This window comes from Sebastes umbrosus, chromosome 1, assembly GCF_015220745.1.
Source record: "Sebastes umbrosus isolate fSebUmb1 chromosome 1, fSebUmb1.pri, whole genome shotgun sequence".
NCBI classification, from domain to species: Eukaryota; Metazoa; Chordata; class Actinopteri; order Perciformes; family Sebastidae; genus Sebastes; species Sebastes umbrosus.
The window spans coordinates 38,719,634-38,741,964 of record NC_051269.1 but is presented as its reverse complement, the minus strand read 5'-3'; the positions used below and the strand labels follow the sequence as shown (position 1 = coordinate 38,741,964).

Sequence of the window (22,331 nt, the reverse complement as noted above, 5' to 3'; positions counted from 1 at the left end):
GTGTGAGGGCGCAAGTGGCTTTTTTTTCTGCTGGAGAACTGTTTAGCACAACAGCGCTGTGTACAACAGGGTCCCCACTCGTCAGTGTAATGGTAGCAAAAGGAGGTCATAAATAATGGATTCAAGATCACTTACACTTCATGAAGCAGGCCACTGTATGGCGTTGGAGGGGGGATATCACATTTTGCTGCTCAAATTATACATTTGGTTCTTTGAGCTGCAATTGTAAAGGAAAACAAGACCTCCAAGAGGGCTCTGAAAGAGTTTAATGTGGCGCAAAACATGATGGCAAAACAACAGTTTAGACACTGAATGATGACAGCGGACAGCTGGAAACAGAAGGACTCTGGGTAAAAGCAGCTTTTGGTGCATTACAACTTTTTGGCATCCCTTCTGGTAGACTCAGGGAAACTAAGCACAGAAGTGTGTCCCAACTTCACCTTTATTTAACTTGAATAAATGAAAAACAATAAGGTTGAATCCTATTTGTCTTCGTTAAAGATTTAGTCTGAAGATGCAAATAGATTTTGTAATTTATCGGCTTGCTTTGGATTCATATTTGCACTTCATTGTCTCTGGACTTTAAAGGCTACTCCAATCTCCTGATTAAAATTACATTTTTTTAATGCATTTGAAATGTAACTGTCCACTATCAAACCACATTTAATTGAAAACATGAGTATTTATTCAGCATTTCTTTGATTGTCTCTCATGTTGAGCTGTTTGCACACTAGAATTGGAGAGGTGAACTTGTTTTATCTCACACACGTAAGACAAGAGTTCACCGTTATTACCTTTAGATGATAGCAAATAATGTGATAACCTCTTGTTGTAACGTTGTGTCAGTGCTGTAGCTGCCTGTCTTTATACTGCCCCTCGGTGGCAGGATGGGGGAAATGGCCCACAAAAAACAATCTGCCTTCTTGTGAACAAATTCTGCAAGACTTTGCATGCAAACACTGTGACAAACTTTGATATTTGGCCATTAAGTTTGAGGATAAGAATCCCAATAATTTCTAAAGTGCTATTGCAGCTGGAGATAAATAGCTACAGAGCAGAGGGAGACGATCAGATCTCACTCCATATCTTAATGGGATCCTCTCACACGCCATTCCCATTAATGACCAATCCCTCAATTATGTAAATCAGAGAACGGTCACTAACAGTGAGAAGTTGAAGTTGCTCACATAAACAGCAACAGTGTCACATTGCAGAGGGCGCTAATTGGCCGCTACTTTTCGCATAATTGCAGCAACTGGGGAGGGGGGGGGGGTGGGGTCACGTCCTCGGCCAACCTCTCCTCTCCTTTAAGTATTGTTTTTCGGCGCACAAACAGTTAATGGAGCAATTAAGATGGCGCTCACAAGCACCACTTGTGGGGACCATTTGGGAAGAAAGAGCTGAAGAGAGGAGGACTGGGACGCTGTAAATCCTGCATGTGGTACACAAAAGGACCAGAAGGAGCGGTGAGTCAAGGTGCACGATATAAACTCACTGGCATCAGACTCACATAGTGGTCATCACTGAACCAAACATTCTGGTACTTTCTGAGTATTTTAAACTTAATAAACAACAAGGTTTTTTACCTTATAACATGCAGCTTACATTGGCCAGTTTATTTGGTTTAGGGCGGCAACATCTATCGATTATGTTTTTGATTAATCAATTAGTTGTTTGGTCTTTAAAATGTCAGAAAATATGAGAAATATGACGATCAGTGTTTCCAAAAGCCCAAGATGACGTCCTCAAATGTCTTGTTTTGTCCACAACTCAAAGATATTCAGTTTACTGTTACAGAGGAGTAAAGAAACCAGAAAATATTCACATTTTAAGAAGCTGGAATCAGAGAATTTTTACTTTTTTCTTACTCAAAACCGATTAATCGATTATAAAAACAGTTGGCTATTATTTTAATAGTTGACAACTAATCGATTAATCGTTGCAGCTCTAATCTGGTTATTCAAAAATCACACACAGTTCATGTACTTGTGCAAAGAAGCCGTCACTTTATTTATCACAATACAAAACAGCCATTTCTTTAATTATCACGTACAGTACTTTGAAATGCATCTGTATGAGACAGAGATTGAAAAATAAACTCAACAAAGTGATATTTAAGACGACACTAACAGTCAAATTAATCAAAAGTGTTGTGTGTTTAAACCAAGGTTATAATAGTTTTGACTTTTCAATTAGTTTTGATTTTAGTTTAGTTTTAGTTAGTTTTCAGAGTGTGTTTGCTAGTTAAATTTTTTTTAGAGAGGTTTAGTTTTTATATATTTATTTTTATTTTTTATTTATTTATTTTTCGTTTGTTTTTGGTAGAGCCAGGTATAATGTCTCAGAAGTATGTAGCTATATGTATATTGTATATTTGCGCTACTTTAGTGGAGCAACTGCGGCATAGATAGCGCCATCTACTGGAATGTCAAGTCTGTTCAATTTCTGTGGTTCAATGTCACGAGACTTGATGGAAATTCATGCTATCAGGGATTTTTTTTTCGGTAGTGATATATTATAGGTAAAAGACCAAAATGAATTAAAGTTCATTTTTATTAATTTTTTTTAACAAGGACATATCGTTTCAGTTTAGTTTTTCTTAAAGGATATGGTTATTATTTAGTTTCAATTTACAAAAAAATGATTTTCACTACTTATTTTTGTTTTAGTTTACTATAATAATCCTGGTTTAAACAGCATTTGTTGTATAAAATAATCAAGAGAACATACAGCAGAGATTGTGACGCATTTGTGCTTCTCTTTCTAGGGACTTCACAGAGATTTTCTCAGACATGTTAGCAGCACATTTCCACAGTGTGACAAGAAGACTGGCAGCTGTTATACCTCTTTTTATTTATCTTGTATTTATCATGATACAGTGTTTTTCATCCTCTAAAAAGTCCAGCGTGCCACAGTCGTAACACACGTGACAGCAAACTGAACCTATACAGGACACACAAGAGGACTAAAAAGCTGCCAGTTATCTCATCACACTAGAAAACAGATGTGAACTCACTAGAAAGTTAAACACCCGGTTAGATTTTAACTAATACTACTGGGAATGTGTCAGAAGGAGATCGTGTGAATGCCACCTCTCCCAGGAGAGTGAAGACAGAGAGAGAGAGAGAGAGAGAGAGAGAAAAAAAAAAGTTTTCATCTCTTCATCTAGCCCTTCTACCACAGACTTTGCCCACCCTCTATGACTAAGTTATGCCCTGTCATGTAGTCGGAGGCGTCAGATGCCAAGTAGACCACTGCAGCTTGCAGGTCTGTCACTTGAGCCAGTCTACCAGCAGGGATATCTGACAGCCAGCGCTGCACCAGAGGCCTCAGACTCTCCGAGTGGATGAGAGGGGTGTCAACAATCCCCCTGAAAAGAGAGACGGAGAAAGAAAGAAAAACACACACACACACACACACACAATGAAATCAGAAGGCATCACAGCTCAGAGCCAGGAGTGACAGCGTTGTTTCAGAGCCACCACTTTGGTGACAAAAATAAACCCAATTATCCTTTGAAGAAAGGGCACGGCGTGGCATCTCTGATGATGTTTACTGTGGGACTGCTGGCACGTCTCAGGAAGAGCCCACGGGTGTGAGGGGACGTCTGGCATCATTTGCTCAAAGCCTTTGGTTAAATACGTATTAAATGCAACTACTCCTTCATATTCCTGCTCCGATTCCTGATTGAAACATGATTTAACCCTTTGAACTTTATAATAGAAAAGGTCCACCGCTGCCTACATCGGTATTTTTGCTATTATTGTGACGTCATTTCTTGGGAGTATCTTCAGATGCTTCATCTCCTTAAAATCTGTACAAGTGTGAAAGGTGATGTAAGTCAATAATATTGAATTATTATTATTATTATTATTATTATTATTATATATATATAGATATAGTCATAACTTAACTTTACTTATTTAGAAGGGTGTTTTAAACCAAATTACTGTACATATTAAATATTTCTTCTTTCCTTTTTCCTCTACCTTAATGTAATATTTTTTAATTTAGGTGTTGGATTTTCTGATATATGCGATGATGAATATTACATAATGTTTATAAATAACATGTTTGATATCTAGAAGTATGTTATTTAGAAGTATGGCTTTTGTACTACGGTTAATGTACTTTATCAAATCCGTGAATTGTTTGTGGATGTTACGCTGCTGACACGAGTGGGTGGAGCTATAGTACAACCGAATGCTGAATAAGATATTTTTAGGCGACCAAACAGGTTATAATCAACTTCCATGAACTGAAAACACACTGTGAAAGGGTTAAAGTTGTAAGAAGAAAACACGGACAACTCTCAGACTGGACAACGCCGTGGTAGCGACCTGTCAATCACAAGGTAGCCCCGCCCTAAAGCATCCCCTGCTTTATGGTGTATTTGACTCTAAATGGGACCATAATTTACTAAATGAACATCATGCTGTATTGAAGAAGACTTGAAACTAGCGATTGAGACCATAAACTCATGTTTACAATGTTTACTGAGGTAACAAGGCAAAAATGAGCATGGCTCCCCGCTCACTGCTTGACCCCGTTGCCAAAGGTTTTGCCCTTTTGGAACAAATGGAATTAATGGGTATTAACTAATTAACTAATGGACACCCTGGACTTCTAACCCCCAAAAGGCACAACTAGACCACACTGTCAACCAGCATGCAAAATTTGAAGTTCCTAAGTTAAATCGTTTTCGAGTTTTCAACTACGTTGTCGCGGGGGTATAATAAATCAAGTGAGAAGTAGGCTCATTTTCTCATAGACTTCTATACAATCAGACTTCTTTCTGCAACCAGAGGAGTCGCCCCCTGCTGGCTGTTAGAAAGAATGCAAGTTTAAGACACTTCAGCATTGGCTTCACTTTTCAAAACCGGCGGTTGCTCACTGGTGCAAAGGTGTTTTGTTTTATAACGTGACGTAATGTAATGATGTCATCACGAGCGTACAATGTAATGACACGAAAGACAGAAGCCTGAGCTTTCTGCTGCAAAAACAATGAATGCTCTGGCTATTATGGTTTTTATTTTACATTGAGTTAAACAGGATCATGCAAACAATTTTTTTAAAAGGATATCAACTCTGACGCAGGTGGACTTTATAAGAAAACTGCTGCTTTTGGTTTTGTGACTTCACTTGTGTTGAAAAGCTCTGCGACACCATTAGTCACAACAAATGTGGTTCTCCCCTTTCTACAATGATGTATCACAGATCCTACATTTGAATAAATATGTCAACACAGCCGCCTGTTCCTAACACTAGCTGACTTCTGACTCTCTACAACAATTGACGTGACAGTGACTAAAAGCCACGAGGCCTGAATCATTGTTCGATGTATCCCGGCGCCTTGATATGGAATTCCAACATTTGGCTAAATTAGCACTTCCAAGGAGCGTGTGACACCTTGGTTAACATATTCCACCTCAATTATATTTCTCTTCAGCTGCCCTGTTATCTGGAACCTTTGCTGGCAATCAGAGGTACTGTTTTCCCTCAGCCAATTTTCTAGATAATGCAGCTTATCACCGCTGCGGCTAAAGTTGCCAATGGAATCAGGCTCCAGTCAACCTCGTGAGCGCTAATTGTGTCCCCCTTTTTTTATGCATATTTACCGACTGTCACTTCAAAGAAATCAGCGGCCCATTGAGACACCCGGTTAGCAACGGGGAAGGGGGAGGAGGGGCGGGAGAGAGAAAGAGAATTGCTTCTTTGCAAATTAAAATTAGCAAACAAGCTGCCGATAAATAAAGCTGAGCGCGGCACGCGTGTGTGAGGGCTTTGTTCTGGGGCTGTGGCTGGGCCTGGCTCGCCCCGGTGCCACCGGACGGATTTGCTCAGGGATGGCTGGGGCTAAGGGATGCTCCACTTAACACACACACACACACACACACACAAACACACACACACAACCCTTCCTGTGTTCTCCTCCTTTCTTCCCCCTGCTCAGCTTCACAGACAAATAGATACAAACAAGGACGCTATTGTTGCGCCGACACTTGGAGTGAGGCGGCAAATTTGATTCCCTAATTGAATAGAACAATTAGAGCAAGTGTTTGGTTGATTCATCCCTCAAGACGTCATCTAATTAAGCACTGATGTATTGTTTGAGGACTTAAATTAGTGCATCATTCTCAAATGGGGCTCTTCATATGAAAGCAAACACACTAATCGCCACTTCCTTTTTGCAGCTCAATCCATCACAAAAAGGTGGACCGGTTATGTTTTTGGCACAAGACTGTAAGAGAAGAGGAGGCTAGGGCTGTCGCGATAAAGACCATTTCAACAGTACGATATGCAATATTATTGCATCTTTTATTTTTGCAAATTACTATATTTATCCTGATTTTAATGCTGTATAAATAAGCTTTATTGTTAGGCTATAATTGGGTATATTGTTGCTTTTTAAATGACAAAGATGAGAGTTTTAAAGGGGACATATCGTGCTCATTTTCAGGTGCATACTTGTATTTTGGGTTTCTACTAGAACATGTTTACACGCTTTAATGTTAAAAAAACATTATTTTTTCTCATACCGTCTGTCTGAATATACCTGTATTCACCATCTGTCTGAAACGCTCCGTTTTAGCGCATTTCAACGGAATGGCAACAGAGTTGCGTTGCTACGGAAACAGCTTGGGTCCATGTTTACATCCTGTCAGCTGATCTCATTCACATACACTGCAACCAGGAAATAAACTGGGACACATTTAGTATGTTTACGTTTAAAACTGTGAAAAGGTCTAAATATTGTGATATTTGTGACATCACAAATGGACAGAAATCCTGACGGCTTGTTTCAAACGCACAGTTTTAAACGCACAGTTTATGTATGCGGGCTGTGTGCATTTATCCATGGATTGAGTGTTTTGATACTTTCACAGTATTTATATATCACTTAAACCTGCTTTATAATATAAAATAATCTCACTTTTTACAATATGGGACCTTTAAAACATATTAAATACTTGTTTTGGTTGCTTCTGGTTGCTTTGATATGGAATATCAAAATGTTGGCACAAGGTAGAGTACCACGTAGGGAGAGAGGACGGACCCGCTGGTCTGTGTTTGTGAATTTCTCCTCCATTGTTGTTGTTGTTGTCCAGCACTTGTAGCCTACATGCAGGATGTGATGGTTGGTCTTTGTGGAGTTCTACACAAAGTTGAACATTTTCCAACTCTTGATGACCAGAAAAAAACATCATACGTGCAGCGCACAGTACAGAATAGACGCTCGGCGCCTCGTCACGCAGCTGCCGTTTGTAGCAAAGTGTAAAAACGTGGCGCTCTTATTGCAAAGAATTAAAAAAATTAAAAAACTTGAACATTGCGATTGTGGCGGTTGCTTGCCATCCCCTGACTTGTCAATATTGCAGTACTGCAATATTGAAAAGCAGTACAGGCAGACAAGCAGTATAGCAATATTGCGGTTATTGCGAGAGCCCTAGAAGAATAGACAGCACTTACGGTGAGATGCAGTTGACACACACTCCTCTGTCGATCCATTCGGTGCCCAGAGTCTGAGTCAGTTTGACCACTCCGGCCTTGGACGTGTTGTAGGAAAGCTGCTTCTGGGGATGAGGGACTGCAGGGTGGAGGATGGAAAGAAAATCAGTTATAGAAACAACACAGCGTTTTATATAAATAATAACATTTACTGCATCATTAATAATGGCATGCACTTTCACAATTCTCATTAAAAAATCTTATTTTTAGTAGGGCTGTCAATCGATTCAAATATTTAATCACGATTAATCGCACATTTTTTATCTGTTCAAAAAGTACCTTAAAGGGAGATTTGTCAAGTATTTAATACTCTTATCAACATGGGAGTGAGCAAATATGCTGCTTTATGAATATGTATGTATATATCTATTACTGGAAATCAATTAACAACACAAAACAATGACAAATATTGTCCAGAAACCCTCACAGGTACTACATTTAGCAAAAAAAAATGCTCAAATCATAACATGGCAAACTCAAACCCAACAGACTGCATGTGATTATCATAAAGTGGGCATGTCTGTAAAGGGGAGACTCGTGGGTACCCATAGAACCCATTTACATTCACATATCTTGAGGTCAGAGGTCAAGGGACCCCTTTGAAAATGGCCATGACAGTTTTTCCTCGCCAAAATTTTGCGCAATTTTGTGGCATTATTTAGCCTCCTTCGCAACAAGCTAGTATGACGTTGGTTGGTACCGATGGATTCCCTAGGTTTTTCTAGTTTCATATGATGCCAGCATCTTCATTCTAGCTTTAAAACTGATCTCACTACAACCTAAAAATCGCAAGTTGCGTTAATACGTTAAAGAAATTATTGGCGTCAAAACAAATTTGCGTTAACGTGTGTTACAGATAGAAAACAAAGAGTTCCTTTCTCACAAAAGCTGACAACATATACATTTCATAATGCAGCTCATGCGGTTTCTCGTGGATGCCTGCTAGATAAAAGCTCTTCCATTAGCTGCTGGGGACTCTGAGGATGAAGCCATGTAAAATTAATTGCTCATAATGTCCAGTTATGCTCTGTCCTCAGCAACAAAGACAGGGAGCCATTTGTTTGCCTTGACCATCACAGATGCTGCACACTGCATGGGATAACGGGACAGGGGCTCATTTTCTGCTGGTTGATTAATCATCGCAAGGAAGGCTCCAAGTTACATACAACTTTAGTAGTTAACCTCATCACCCGCCGATCTCACTGCCAAATGGCTTCAGTGTGAGACCGGGATGATGAATACCGGCCAGCTGCGGAGAGGCAGGGACCGGTCCTGGGGAGGAAAAAGGGCTGCAGCATCCCGCTTACACTGCTCGGTTAAAAAAAAAAAAAAGGAGAGAAAATGTGCAGGGGTAGAGGTAAAAGTTGGTAAGAAAATAAGATGTAAAGGGTGGGCACCGTAGCTGAGAGTGCGGTTGAGTGGGATTGTGCAGAGCGTGGCGAGATAGCAGAGGATGGCGAGGTTGGGCCGGGCTGGATAAGGGTAGGCTAGGACCTCAGAGGAGCAGGCGAGGAGGAGCAGAGCCCAGGGCTTACACGCAGATTGAAGGTGAAATCCGACTTATCAGGACAGGAAACACAGCTCAAAATGCCTAACAGCACTAATCCTCGCTCAAGACCTGATGATACGGCCCCAAAATACCATTCAGAAAATGCCTTCATCCTTTAAATAAACCTGCATTGATGTTTTTCGCCGTCTTAAAGAGCAGTAATCCCCAGAGAAGGGAAAAGGAGGTAGAAGGAGAGCATTCTCCAAAGCCCTCTTTAACATTCACCCCGCTACTTATTGCCCATTTCAAGTGGGAGAAAACATGCTCTTTATCAGGCACGCCTTTACATTTTGAATTCTTCCGAGTTCAAATGATGCACTCTTTTTTTCCCAGAATGCCGCGGCTGTTGTAACGTGCATTACTATGCAGCGGAGGTCTGCAGGTAAGAGTGTGAGAGTCACAAATCCCTCAGTAAGGTCAGTGTGATCATATCAACTTGGATATTTCCTGTCTGGGTGTCTTTGAGCTGCTGGCCATTATTCTGAAAAAAAAAGAAACGGTGTGTGTGTGTGTGTGTGTGAGGGGGCGTTAGTGGGCACACACACATTCTATTCAGCAGATGGACAAAAAGCTGTCATTGTGCATTTTAATTGGGCATTTACGGCTGCTTTTTGGGCTTCCACTTGGCTAGAACAGGTCCCATCTGATTACACATTATGACAATATTATAACAGATGTCCAGACCAATAAAGTAAATTCCTGAAGGACTGTACGTAATGTGAGTAATTGATCATTTTTTTTACGCCGGCCTCTATTTACCAGCATGCTCCTGTTTTACAGATTGCCCCTGCAGTCGGGACCGGGGCCCATATGGCACAGCGGGTTTACTGGCGATTTGACTATACTGCTGATGAAGTGTTGCTGCTCCTCTGGAGGAACCTGTTGGAAGGAGGAACATTATGCACGGCTTTTACTCGGCTCTCGCTAAACTCTCAAAGTGTCTTCCGCTGTTCAAACAAGGCTGCCGGCGCAGGCTGCACAGGAACCCTCCCTTCCCAAGTTGGACCTCAGGTTGCCTTCCACATCCTCCAGACAGCTCCGCAGAGAGGGGATGTTTATTATGATGCAAAACCGCCTCGGCGAGACGCAATCACCGACACTTTCCTGCTTACTGTGTGCAGGGGGTGGATGCATCTCTATACAACAGTTTAACTGGGGTAAAAGTTGCAAAGCAGAAAAGCTGGCTAATCCTGTTTTAAAGGAAAACAGGCACTTTTTTTCTCTTATTTCAACCACTGTGCTGCTCTAAAGTCGGTTCTGACGACCTTCTGTCTGACGATAAAAACTATTTAACGTGATGTGTACTCCTCCCGCACATAGCTGCACAGCACAAATGTATTTAACTCTCCCTTCCTCCCCCTCCTCCTCCTCCTCCTCCTCTCGACCCGACTCTCCACGCCAAATGGAGAGATTAAAAGCAGACATGGAGGGGCTCCAGAGAGAAGGTGGGGGAATAGAATCATCACTCACCTATTAGACTGGCCATGGAGGCTGTGTTGATAATCTTGCCGTATCCTTGCTTCAACATCACTCGACCTGCTGCCTAAGGCGAGGATTCAGGGGGAAGAGACACATTAAACACCTTATTATGGCACTGATACGCTACGGATCAACACAAAAACATGTAGTTTATCCTTGGAGACAGGAATACTACTTAAACAACATTTGGGTGGTGGGGCTTATATAATAAAAACACACACACACACACTCACACATACATATATATATATATACAGTATAGAGATGTCTGACAGTGACTAGATCATTTAGAGCTAATTTTAGTTGCAGCTAAAGCTGGTTGGACTATCAGTAATTAGGTCATACTCTAACTCACTGGTTCCCAACCTGGGGGTCCCGACCCCCACTAGGGGTCGCCAAAGCTTCACAGGGGGTCGTGAGGACTTTCTTGATTTTAAGGGGTGTAAGACAACTTTTTAATAAAATACACAGTTGATCTATATCTCAGCATTTCATTTATTATGTGAAGAAAACTAAATGCAATTGTTATTTTTAAAGTTTGAATTATTATTTAAGATATAAGCAGGATAAGGGCACGGTGAACACCTGAACACAGGTTATATTCACAGAGCTAAACAGCCTCGTCCTGCGTTAGAAACAAGTTGCAACGCAGTTAAAACAACCAAAGAGCTAATAGAGGCGTCATGGAGGAGAAACCACTGAATTTGTTAAAAAAGAAGCCTATTAAGTATGTATGATTGTGAAACATAAAAATACATAATACAGATTATTGTTTTAAAAGTTCCTAAAAATAACAGGACAACTCATCTCTGATGCAACATTCACAGGAAATAATCTGCTCAAAATTCATCCAAATCGCTCGTTTTACACAAACTTTCTGCAGTTATTACGTTCACTGTTTGTGTTAATTGTACAGTTTATCAGTTGTTCTGTACTGCTATTGTTATGCATTAAATATAATATGAGATATTTATGAAATATGTCACTTAGTCAGAGGTTGTCAGTTTACTCAATGATAGAAAAGGGGTCCCTTAAGGAAAAAAGGTTGGGAACCAGCGCTCTAACTAGTTCTCACAGAAACAAACTACTGAAGGAAGACATGATAGTTTCTCTAGTAAATCGATGGCAGAATTTACAGAAATATTTAGAATTTCTAAACAAATTCTCCACTTTTTATTTTGAATATAGCATACATTACTAAAGATAATTGTGTATGTATGAAAGCACAGGTTTGTGACTTTGCATTATTTGTACCTGCTGTAATGGTGATCTGCTTAATTGTTGCCGTCCGCTGAAAAACGTTTCAGAATTTGGTGATTTTAAATTATTTTTTTTTATAAAACGAAGGATCAATTGTTCCTTTATGATTTTAGAAAATCCTCCTGCTTCCAAAGCTATAAATACCATTTAAAAAACCTATTGGATTAGAAAAATACATTGTGTTTTTCTTAACTGATGATTTAATAACTTATAATTTAACCATTACAGAGTTGATATGATGGTGAAGAGGAAGTCATGTTGCTCAGGCTCTATCTGTTTGGCAGCACCTTCATGTCCTCCTGGATCCATCTCTTCATATGTTCACATTACATGTATCAATATTTGTCATATGGATTGTTTTTGTTGTATTTTCATTATGTTGTTACTCTGTACACACGATATCTACTGCACGACTGTCTATCCTGAGAGAGGGATCCCCCCTCTGTTGCTCTTCCTGAGGTTTCTAACATTTTTTCCCTGTTAAAATGTTGTTGTTTTTTCTTATATAAATAAAATAGACTTGAAAAATAAACAAAAAAATAAATGCCCTAATCACACACTCTTTTGTATCTCTGTTTCACATGTTGTGGGTTGAAGATGGAAGTTTAGTCTGATTCTGCACAATAATTCCAGTTTACCCAAAATATGAAAGTAATCTATGCACAATTTCAGTATCTCATTGTTTGGTGAATTGCGACATTGAGCATCGGTGCAGACTGTCATAATATTCAAAAGCTTTTTTTTTTTAAATATTATAATTTTTCTCTTCTCTCTGATATTCCAAAAACCTAGAGAGTCCAGTATTTGTTGCAGCAACACTGAAATTTGTATATTGTTTGGAGCACAATTTGTCTTTGCATCTAATTTAACAGCAGGGAGTGAAAATCTTATGACACTATTTTTGGAGTTAAACCATAAATAAAACTTTTAACTCAAATTTAATACAATATTTACGTTTAAACAGAGTATTTTTTGTTGGTCTGAAAATTTCCCAACACATGATACATCATAGTGTAATACGGTGGAGAGAATCATGTCTCACACACACAGGTGATACACACCTGACAGCAAATGAACGTCCCCCTCAGGTTGACGTTGAAGGTCTGGTCCCACTCCTCCAGACTGGTGTCTTCGCTGGATGAGTTCATGTTGATGCCGGCGTTGTTGCAGGCGATGTGGATCGCCCCCCATTTGGAGACGATGTCGTCAATCATCCTCTGGACATCATCGGATTTACTGATGTCCGCTGTGATCGACATGGCGTTGATGCCTGTATCCAAAAACATGGATGCCTGTTAGAATACTTTGCACGTATTGTAACATTATAATGATATCAGCAACTTCTATCCTGCTTGGACACATTAAAAGTTTATTTTACAAATCCCAGAGATAAAAAAAATAAAAATACAAGTTATGAAAAATACTATTAAACTTAATTTTGCTTTTTTTTATGTGTAGGACATTTCATTCTTTAAGAAGCAAACAGAAGGGTAAAATCACACATACTGGGGTTCAGAGGAACATGTATAACCTGACACAGTAGATCTTAAGCTGTAGTATGCTGCCATCTGCTGGACAAAGACCAACACATGACCACACTGACAATTTATGACAAAACTTTGAAGTGAGCAAACCCAGTTTGAATAGATTCATGTTGTCGTGGTTGAGTATGTGCTGGTGTTGTACCAGCACATGGTTGAACACGAGGACCATTCACCCATCTGTCATTACAGATTGACTAGATTCACCAATTCAAAGTGGCAGTAGGCAGTATATTTTTGGCATCACTGGGCAAAAATTCCATAATAACCTTTCAGCATATTGTAATTCAAGTGTTCTGAGAGATAGCTAAACTTCTGCACCTCCTCATGGCTCTGTTTTCAGGCTTTAAAAAATCTAGCCTGTGACGGGAGACTTTGACCAATCACAGGTCATTTCATTGAGAGAGCGTTCCTAATGGCTGTGCTCTGGTCATGTGACCAGAACTTGGCGTTTCTCGTACCGCGCACCGGCCCTCATTTTCATTGCGCCACAGGGTTTTGCTTGCACCCTCTGACTCGCACATGCGTTAGACTCCTTGGTTCCTGTTTTCAAGACGGGTCGGGTGGGTTGACGACATCGGACCTCGCGCCTGGACCCCTGGCGCCTTTTGCGTGGGCCGAGCCCCGATCTGGCGGCACGACGTGGTCGGGGCAGTCGACAGTCGCACCGGGAGCAGGGGGACGCCCCCAGCAGGGAGAGAGGGCGCAGCGAGCCCTTTGTCCTCGGTGCAGCGAGGTCCTGGCGGGGAGTGCTGTAAAGCTGCGGCCGCATGCCACCTTCGCCCCGAGCCTTTCCAAGCGAAGCTAGAGCTAGTAGCGGCGCACCGTCTCGTATGCGGGACTCCCCGGCCTGCCGTGTGTCACTCACACCCTCCAGCTGGCTGTTAACGAGGGTCTTTTGGCACAGAGAAGTACTCGTATCGGTACTCGTATCGGTACTCGGTATCGGCGAGTACCCAAATGTAAGTACTTGTACTTGTACTCGGTCTGAAGAAAAGTGGTATCGGTGCATCCCTAGAAACAGGATGGGGACATGCTGCTCATGCTTAACTCTACATTTGTTCTGCTAATACCCCTTACCTTTAAGGGAGAGCTCTCGAGCCACTGCCTCAGCTTTATCTTGGTCCAGGTCTACCACGGCCACATTGGCACCGGCCTCGCCCAGTGCGTGAGCAAACGCTCGCCCGATGCCCTGCCCGGCACCCGTCACGTAGGCCACCTTTCCGTCAAGACGCATCCGATCGAGGATGGGGCGCCCATTGACTCCGCGGAAAACCTCGTCGTCTGTTATTTTACTCTAAGACAAATAAAAAAGACGGATCAGTGAGAATGACGCTATATTGCTACAGAGAAGTGAAGGTATGATGACGGTTTGATCCCATGTCAGTACTGGCTCATGGAGATCTGGGGTTATCTAAACAGTACCTGTGTCCCTGAGCACTCGGAGGCCACAGGTACCTGGCGGATAACACTGATGCCATCTCTAAGAGGGATAATGACCTTTAAAAACAAGAAGGACATTGTTAAAATGGAATAAAAACGAATGCCTGACAGACATATTGTAACATGTAAAGGTTTGAAACTCACCTGCTCCACGCGTGGATCATCGCAGACAAACTGGTTGAATTTTCTGAGCGCCAGTCCGTTGCTGTCTGTGGTGTCTTTAAGGTAAACCTTGGCTTTGAACAGTGAGTTATCCACACATATGACCCCTCGCATTCTCAGCAGACTGTTGTCCAGAATAAAGTTGTAGTAGTTGATGTAGTTGTCCTTGTCAGCATCGATGAAGACCATGTCAAACTGCTCACCTGCAGCAGCCAATTCCTGGAAGGAACAGACAGTTATTAGAAAACTGGCCATGTGCCCCACAGTCTGTTCACTTATTAATACCAAAAAGAATAAGAGTCAGTGTTAACCCTCGCCTGCTCTCATTATGCGAAGCAGTAACTACAATTAGAAACGTTACAAGGTAACCAGGTTACCAATTATGATTTTAAAATGTTATTTTTATAAAACGATCGCTATATTGTGACATGAAACAGGTAACCTAAAAAAAAATCATGGGCCTCTGTGTCCTCCGGTGCTCCTAACAGCATCTGCAAGATTTCACAGACCGGAGGAAAACAAGCAGTAAGAGCTGATCTGAGGTCTGCTTTCCAGCTGCCGTCTATGAGAGCTGGCTGTCAATCACTCGCGAACTCCGATCAAACAGTCAAACTAGGCAGCGCTGATCAAATATGAATCAATATTATGTTACGTTAATGCCTATTTCTTGCCTCAAATGTTTTCAGAATCATCTTGTAGTGTACTGTTTAGCTGTAAAATAAGAAAGTTTGTGACGCATTGTACAATCTGTTGAAAGAACACCAAGTTCCGGTCACATGAGCTTGGCTTTTCCTATGTTGTTCCTCAAGGTCTTGGTGTCTTAATGTGGTATTTTGAAGGGATTGTTGATCATTTTTATCAATTCTCGAGTGGTAAAAAATGGTTAAATATAGCACCAAATACATAATATAGCATGGGGATGACCATTTTATACTTCCATCATAATGTTCTAAACCCTTATGCACTTTCACAATTTATTCAAATTAATTCATCAATAAATGAATTGATGTTTATTTCTGATTTATGACTAGAACAACTTGACACACAGTGCTGAGTTTCAGATGTTGTACACCACTTCTATGTGACATCTACTGCTGACCTGCTATCTCACCCTGAAGACGCCCCTAAAGTAACCCCCTAAAAAAAGACAAAAACAGGTCTAACTAGGTCTTTTAAGGTTTAAAGGTGGCAGTCCTTCAATACAATTCACCTTCAGGGTGTCCATGGCGGACCCGGTCTTGACAGTAATCTTCTTGCCATGTGGAGACTTGTCAAAAATGGGCTGAGCAAAGTCTTTGAGGTACGGCTCTAGCTCGCAGGCGACTAAGCAGCCGTCCTCTGGAAGCCCCTCGGCCATGGACAACGCCCCGTAGCCGGTGAACATCCCGATCTCTAGAACCCTCTTAGCTTGACTCATGTGGATCAGCATCTTCAGGGTCTGACCTGACAAGAAAAAAAAACACACACATACACAGTTATCACAATATGGTAAACCAGTGAATAAAATGGCAATGAGCGGTACGCCTGTAAATAAATGTCCAACCTTCAACGTGTCCGGTGATGCACTCTTTGGGAAGCCGGAACATAGTTTTGCCCTCCTTGTGCACTTGATCCCAGTCATGGGAAACTGTTTTTCTACAATAAAGTGTGAATGAAAATATTAACATATTTATCTCACACAGTAGTGCTTTTGAGTTATAGATGTAGGAAGCTAAGACATACTTATACAGCTCTGCCAGAGGTTCACTTTCCTGTGTGGTCATTTTCTCCAGGTAGTCGTCCAGGCCGCTGGCGATGTCCAGAGCCTTCTGCAGCTGACTTGTCAACTTGCCTGGCACATTGCTACTCGCTGCGGCGAACTCCTTGGCTTTTGTTAGGAGATCCACGAGGACTTCCACTGGGGTGTCGGGAACTGGGGGTATAACATTTAACAATCAACTATCGCGCTGTCCTGCTGCAGGCAACATGACGTAGGGCTGCAACTATATATAATGTAAATAACTAGGGCTGCCCACGCTCAGTTGATTAGTCAACTAATCAGTTGTTTTTGGTCTTAGTCCACTAAGATTTCTTTAGTCGATCAGTGGTTCCAACCTTTTTCCTTATGGGAACCCTTTTCTACCATTGAGTAAACTGACGACCCCTGACTAAGTGACACACAGAAAAGTTTACAGCTTTTCTTATTCTCTTTGGCTTAATTCTTGAGTGAAAATCTCTGAACAATTAGTTTTTTGTTCACAACAGTTTTTAATTTCTCATTCATTCAAGAAAATTGCACGTGTACGGAGCCCCCCTAGGACCCTCGGAGAAGTTTTTTATTTAGTCGTGCCCTCGAGTTGGGTAACTCATTCCCTCGAGTTAGGTAACTCTCATCCCTCGAGTTAGGTAACTCTCATCCCTCGGGTTAAGTAACTCTCCTTCCCTCGAGTTAAGTAACTCTCATTCCCTCGAGTTAAGTAACTCTCATTCCCTCGAGTTAGGTAACTGTCATTCCCTCGAGTTAGGTAACTCATTCTCTCAAGTTACATCATAGTGTACTTCTTCCAATCATTCCTGACAGTCCACGCATTGCTAGATGATGTACTTCGGTATATATTTTTCCAATTAAAAATTCACTACTACGAAGTAACTTACTAAGTTAGAAGACACTAACTCGAGGGAACGAGATACCTAACTCGAGGGAACAACTTAATAAAACTTTTCTCCAAGGTTGTCTAGGACTCCGTACACGTGTATGTGTGCAAAAAAGTAAGAATACAATAACCACCTGCACGTCTTGCTGCTCAAAACTGATGAGTTGTCGTCGTCTTCACAACTTCTAAACATTCTTTAATCATCTGAGCCATCACATGCAAAATTATCCAATAATTTATCAAAATCCGTCAGACATACATGTATTTTCCATAAATATATATTACATTGTGTTATGTACTGTGAGGAGGCACAATTAGTTGTTTTTTGCTTTACCTGTTTTTGGCATGGATGTCATTTTATGGCAAATTTTCTGGTCATTGTATATGACTTCACATGAAAGATCAAAAAGGTGAATTTTCTTTTTACAGTGAAAAATGTGTTTATCCCTTTTCAGTGCGCTACAGTCGGTCTTTTGACGTTCGATAAACTTTTACCTGCTGTTTGAATCTAAAAAAGCTCAGTGTGATACAGAACATCATTCAGCTAGACAAAACTGACATTTTTGTATCTTACTTAAGCAGTCAGTGTCAAGAAAACAGAAGAACAAAACAGAGACTTGTATAAAGAACATTTCCAGGGTTGACTGCCAGGGTGAAAAAAACACCTTAACATTTTGACCAATAGGTTACGGCTCACACGATGACAAAACATCTTTTCATTTTGGTGGCGTTGGCTAGTTTACTGAAACAATAACTCGGTTTTGAAGCATGAATGAAGTGTTTTGGGTGAGTTATTACCTTTTGCAGACGTGCAATAGAGTTGTGATGCCCCATGAAACAGTTGTGACAACTGCACCTACAGTTTAGAGTATATTAAGAGTGTTTAAAAGAAATGAGCCAAAACGATTGATAAAAAATCTGTAAAAGGGGAGAAGTCGATACCGTACAATTCTGTAGCGCACAGAAAAATGGTATGCACATTTATATGTATACAGTAAATGTATTTATGTACCAAACATGTACTGTGAGTTTTCATGTAAAGTCATATAAAGTGAACAGAAAAGTTGTCAAAAAATGACATCCATGCCAAAAAACAAACCCTGGTAGTTCAGTAAAGAAACAACACATTGTACCTCCTCTCAGTAAATAACACCATGCAATAGATATTAATGGACTATACATGCATGTCTGACAGATTTTGATAATTGAATTTTGCATATATCTCTCAAACAATGAAGGAATGTTTAGAAGTTATGAAGAGAATACATTTTGATCAGCAATGTTTAAGTGGTTATTGTGCAACATGTGTGCAAACTTACTCTTTTGCACACATTTGAAAATTTCAAGATTTCAAGATGTTTATTGTTACGCCGGTTATACAGGTACAATCGTGTGAAATGATTTTTGCTGTGAAGCTCCATTAAAATAATAAGTTATATTACAATTATAAAAGGAAATACTTTGTGCAAGGGCATATTAAGAACATATACAGTATATACAGTATACGATATATTTTTGTGTGAGAAGGTGTCGTATGAATTATCTATTTAAAAGTCTGATGGCCTGGGGGAAAAAACAACAAGTCAAATAAATAAATAAATAAACGTGTGCCAAAAAGTGCAATTTCTAATCTGTTGTGAACAACAAACCGATTGTTCAAAGATTTTAGCTCATTGTTTTGAAAATAAATTAAAAAAAATAAAAAAAAATTCTCATTCAAGAATTAAAGCAATTACTAAGAAACCAGATACCCCATCATTAGAGAACTGGTATGATGTTATTTATGAAATATTTGCAATGGAGAGAATTACATTCTCAATGAGGCTTAAAGAAACTAAATTTGAGGACATTTGGAAGGAGTGGAAAAAGTATATTTCCCCAAAACGCCCTTCTTTTGTTTAATTTTTTCTTTTTTTTCTAAATGTAATTTTTTTAAATTACTATTTATTTGATCTTATTTCACATGAAAATCACCCCATGTTCTATTTGTGTGTTCTATAATTTCATTGTAAAAAGTGGAAAAGTTGGTTCACTTCATATTTGTATCTGTATTTGTATGTTTATGTAAATGTCTGAGTAAAACCAAATAAAGGAAAAACAAAATGAAAAAAAAAATAAAAAGAATTCTCATTCAAGAATTGAGCCAAAGCTAATGAGGAAAATCTGTAATAATTAGCTCATATTGACGTCACTAAATGATATAAGCATACACACAAACACAAATGTTCTGTTTAAATTATTGTAAACATTTTTCTTTTCAGTAAATAACACCATGCCATAGATATTTATGGACTATACATGCATGTCTGACAGATTTTGATAATTGAATTTTGCATAGATCTCTCAAACAATGAAGGAATGTTTAGAAGTTGTGAAGAGAATACATTTTGATCAGCAATGTTTAAGTGGTTATTGTGCAAAATGTGTGTAAACTTATTCTTTTGCACACATGTAACAAGTAAAATAAATACATAAATAAATAAACGTGTGCCAAAAAGTGCAATTTCTAATCTCGTTCTTTTGAAAAAAAAAAAATTCATTCAAGAATTGAGCCAAAGCGAATGAGGAAAAACTGTAATAATGAGCTCATATTGACGTCACTAAATGATATATGCATGCACACAAACACTAACACAAATGTTCTGTTTAAATTATTGTAAACATTTGGGTTTCTTTTCAGCATAAAAACGTTTCTTATGACCACGAACTTCCGTGTGTGGAGCTGTCTGCCTGTTGGTAACACTCTGGTCTCATAAATGACGCGCAATTACGCACCGGACTGGACTCTGGTGGAGTTATGATAAAGTTATGATCTGTGTTATGATATGGTCTCTGATCTCTGAACGCAGAAAACAAAACAAAAACAGATTAATAATCTTACCTTTCTCGGCTGACATGGTGCGGGGTTTATGGGCGTGACGATTTTGGACAGAAAGAGAGGAGAGGATGGCAACGTGCTGAGACTTTCTGTTACATGCAAATGTGAGTGAGGGGAGTGACATGAACTGCACGTGGTGGAGCAGACGTTATAGAACAGCTCGTTATGTGTCTGTCATTGTCAGAAAGACAAGTAGAGACAGAGAGAGACAGGTATGGACTCACAGAGGAGGAGAAACCCCTCACGTGGACCATAGCTGGATTATCAAACAGGGTTTCCTGGTCATTCCCCTCCATTCAGGGAGCATTAATAATTCATTTGGGAGGGTTTTGATTTAGTTTGAGCCAGTTGATTGGAGTGTTTGACTCAATTTGGTAAAAAAAAATAAATAAATATAAAAATATCATACCTATCATTGCTGTATTTAAAGGGGACTGTTTGTAACTTTCAGAAATGTTTGTTAACAGCGACACCTGTGGCCGTTAAGTCAACAACAGTCAGCGTTGGATTCAGGCTTGCTCGCTCTAAATAGACATGAACGAGCATCGCTCAAAACAGTGAGGCGACACACGTCAGCTAAAAGCACAATATCACTCTATATTTCAGCTGCTTGGCAGTAATGCTAGCTGACCAGACAAAGGTCTCTCCATGAATCAATGCTGATCCTAGTGTTGGCTTTTCCTGCTTCAGCCTCCGGGGCTGAAGCAGGAAGAGAAACGTTATCGTCTCCGACCGCAGCCGCAGGGAGACACCGGCACCCGGTCGGAGACGATAACATTTCTCTCTGCGGAGCCCCGTCACTTCACAAGACACGGGAAACCTCTGTTGGTCTGGAGGAGCTGCAGCAGTTATTTCTGCACAAACGTCCACTGTACATTCACTAGATATTCTCAGAGCTAAACTAACTCTTCTGCAGTGTGGAGTGAGCGCGCATGAACGTGAGGTGGAACGAGACACGCGCGTTGTGTGAGTGAAGGCAAGCAGGCAGAGGAGCGGTCTGAACAGCGTAGCCACACACGAGCGCGCATATGTGAGTGCGCATGGGATCCCGACCCGGTAGATTTATACAAGTAAGAAGTTACAAACAGTCCCTTTAAGCAAAGGTTAACCCTTTGAGACCCACAATAGACCTGTTTTTGTCTTTTTTTAGGGGGGTCTTTAGGGGGAGATAGCAGGTCAACAGTAGATGTCACATAGAAGTGGTGTACCAGTGGAAAACCAAAACAATGATCCAAAATAGACTAAAATGCTCTGTCAAGCTGATGGGCACATCAGTCAGGTGATAATTCTCTGTGGGTTTGTCATTATGAGCAACACATTTCACATTACACACAGTCATTTGATCTATTGTTATGAATGTGTATTGATTAGTTGAACTTTAGCCAGGAGACATCTAGAATATTCTAAATATTTCTGAGAGGGGAGGAGGGAAGAGACTGGGTATCGGATAGGGAATAGACAGTGGTATCAAACATTTGGTGGCCTTGCTCTCCTTACCAATGTCATCATACTGGGTCAAAGAGAGCTGTTTATTTTATCTCTGCCTTCTCTTTTTATCTGTATTTTGTATTTAACATTCGATTGAAGGCCATATACTGTACGCTGGCACCAAGCTCTGATGCACCAGCTGTTTGCAGCTGAATTTCTAAATTCTATCCTCTCAATAAAACCACTATAGTTAGATTTAGGAAACATGGTTGGGCTTGAAACGACTACGTTTGTACAGTTAAAATGACACTGAACGTTGTGAACACGGGACATGAACAAACAGCTGATTCTAACGTGACGCCCGGTACACAAACAGCGGTCTCCTGGATAAAAGCCCTGTGTTTGTTGAACACATCCACCCCCCTTCGCTCTTAAAGCTACATCAACAC

General features: G+C 40.4%; 1 protein-coding gene across 1 annotated transcript; it reads right to left on the bottom strand.

Moving 5' to 3' along the window:
* Positions 1-1,977: 1,977 nt before the first annotated feature.
* On the bottom strand, positions 1,978-20,578 carry zgc:113054 (uncharacterized protein LOC541322 homolog). Its single transcript, XM_037763423.1, has 11 exons — positions 20,458-20,578; positions 16,666-16,855; positions 16,487-16,578; positions 16,154-16,386; positions 14,926-15,162; positions 14,764-14,838; positions 14,419-14,635; positions 12,859-13,067; positions 10,529-10,601; positions 7,471-7,588; positions 1,978-3,370 (listed from the first exon to the last, which is right to left on the bottom strand). The coding sequence occupies exons 1-11, from the start codon at positions 20,576-20,578 to the stop codon at positions 3,175-3,177; spliced, it is 1,761 nt and encodes a 586-aa protein (XP_037619351.1). The 3' UTR covers positions 1,978-3,174.
* Positions 20,579-22,331: the final 1,753 nt, after the last annotated feature.

What these genes read in the sequence shown, in the direction of transcription:
- zgc:113054 (XM_037763423.1), bottom strand. Translation starts at nt 20,578, where the DNA reads ATGTCACTCCCCTCACTCACATTTGCATGTAACAGAAAGTCTCAGCAC. An exon ending in CATCACCGGACACGTTGAAG is followed by an intron (nt 16,387 to 16,486) that starts GTTGGACATTTA and finishes TTTTCTTGTCAG; the next exon opens with GTCAGACCCTGAAGATGCTG. An exon ending in GGACGTTCATTTGCTGTCAG is followed by an intron (nt 10,602 to 12,858) that starts GTGTGTATCACC and finishes TCCTCGCCTTAG; the next exon opens with GCAGCAGGTCGAGTGATGTT.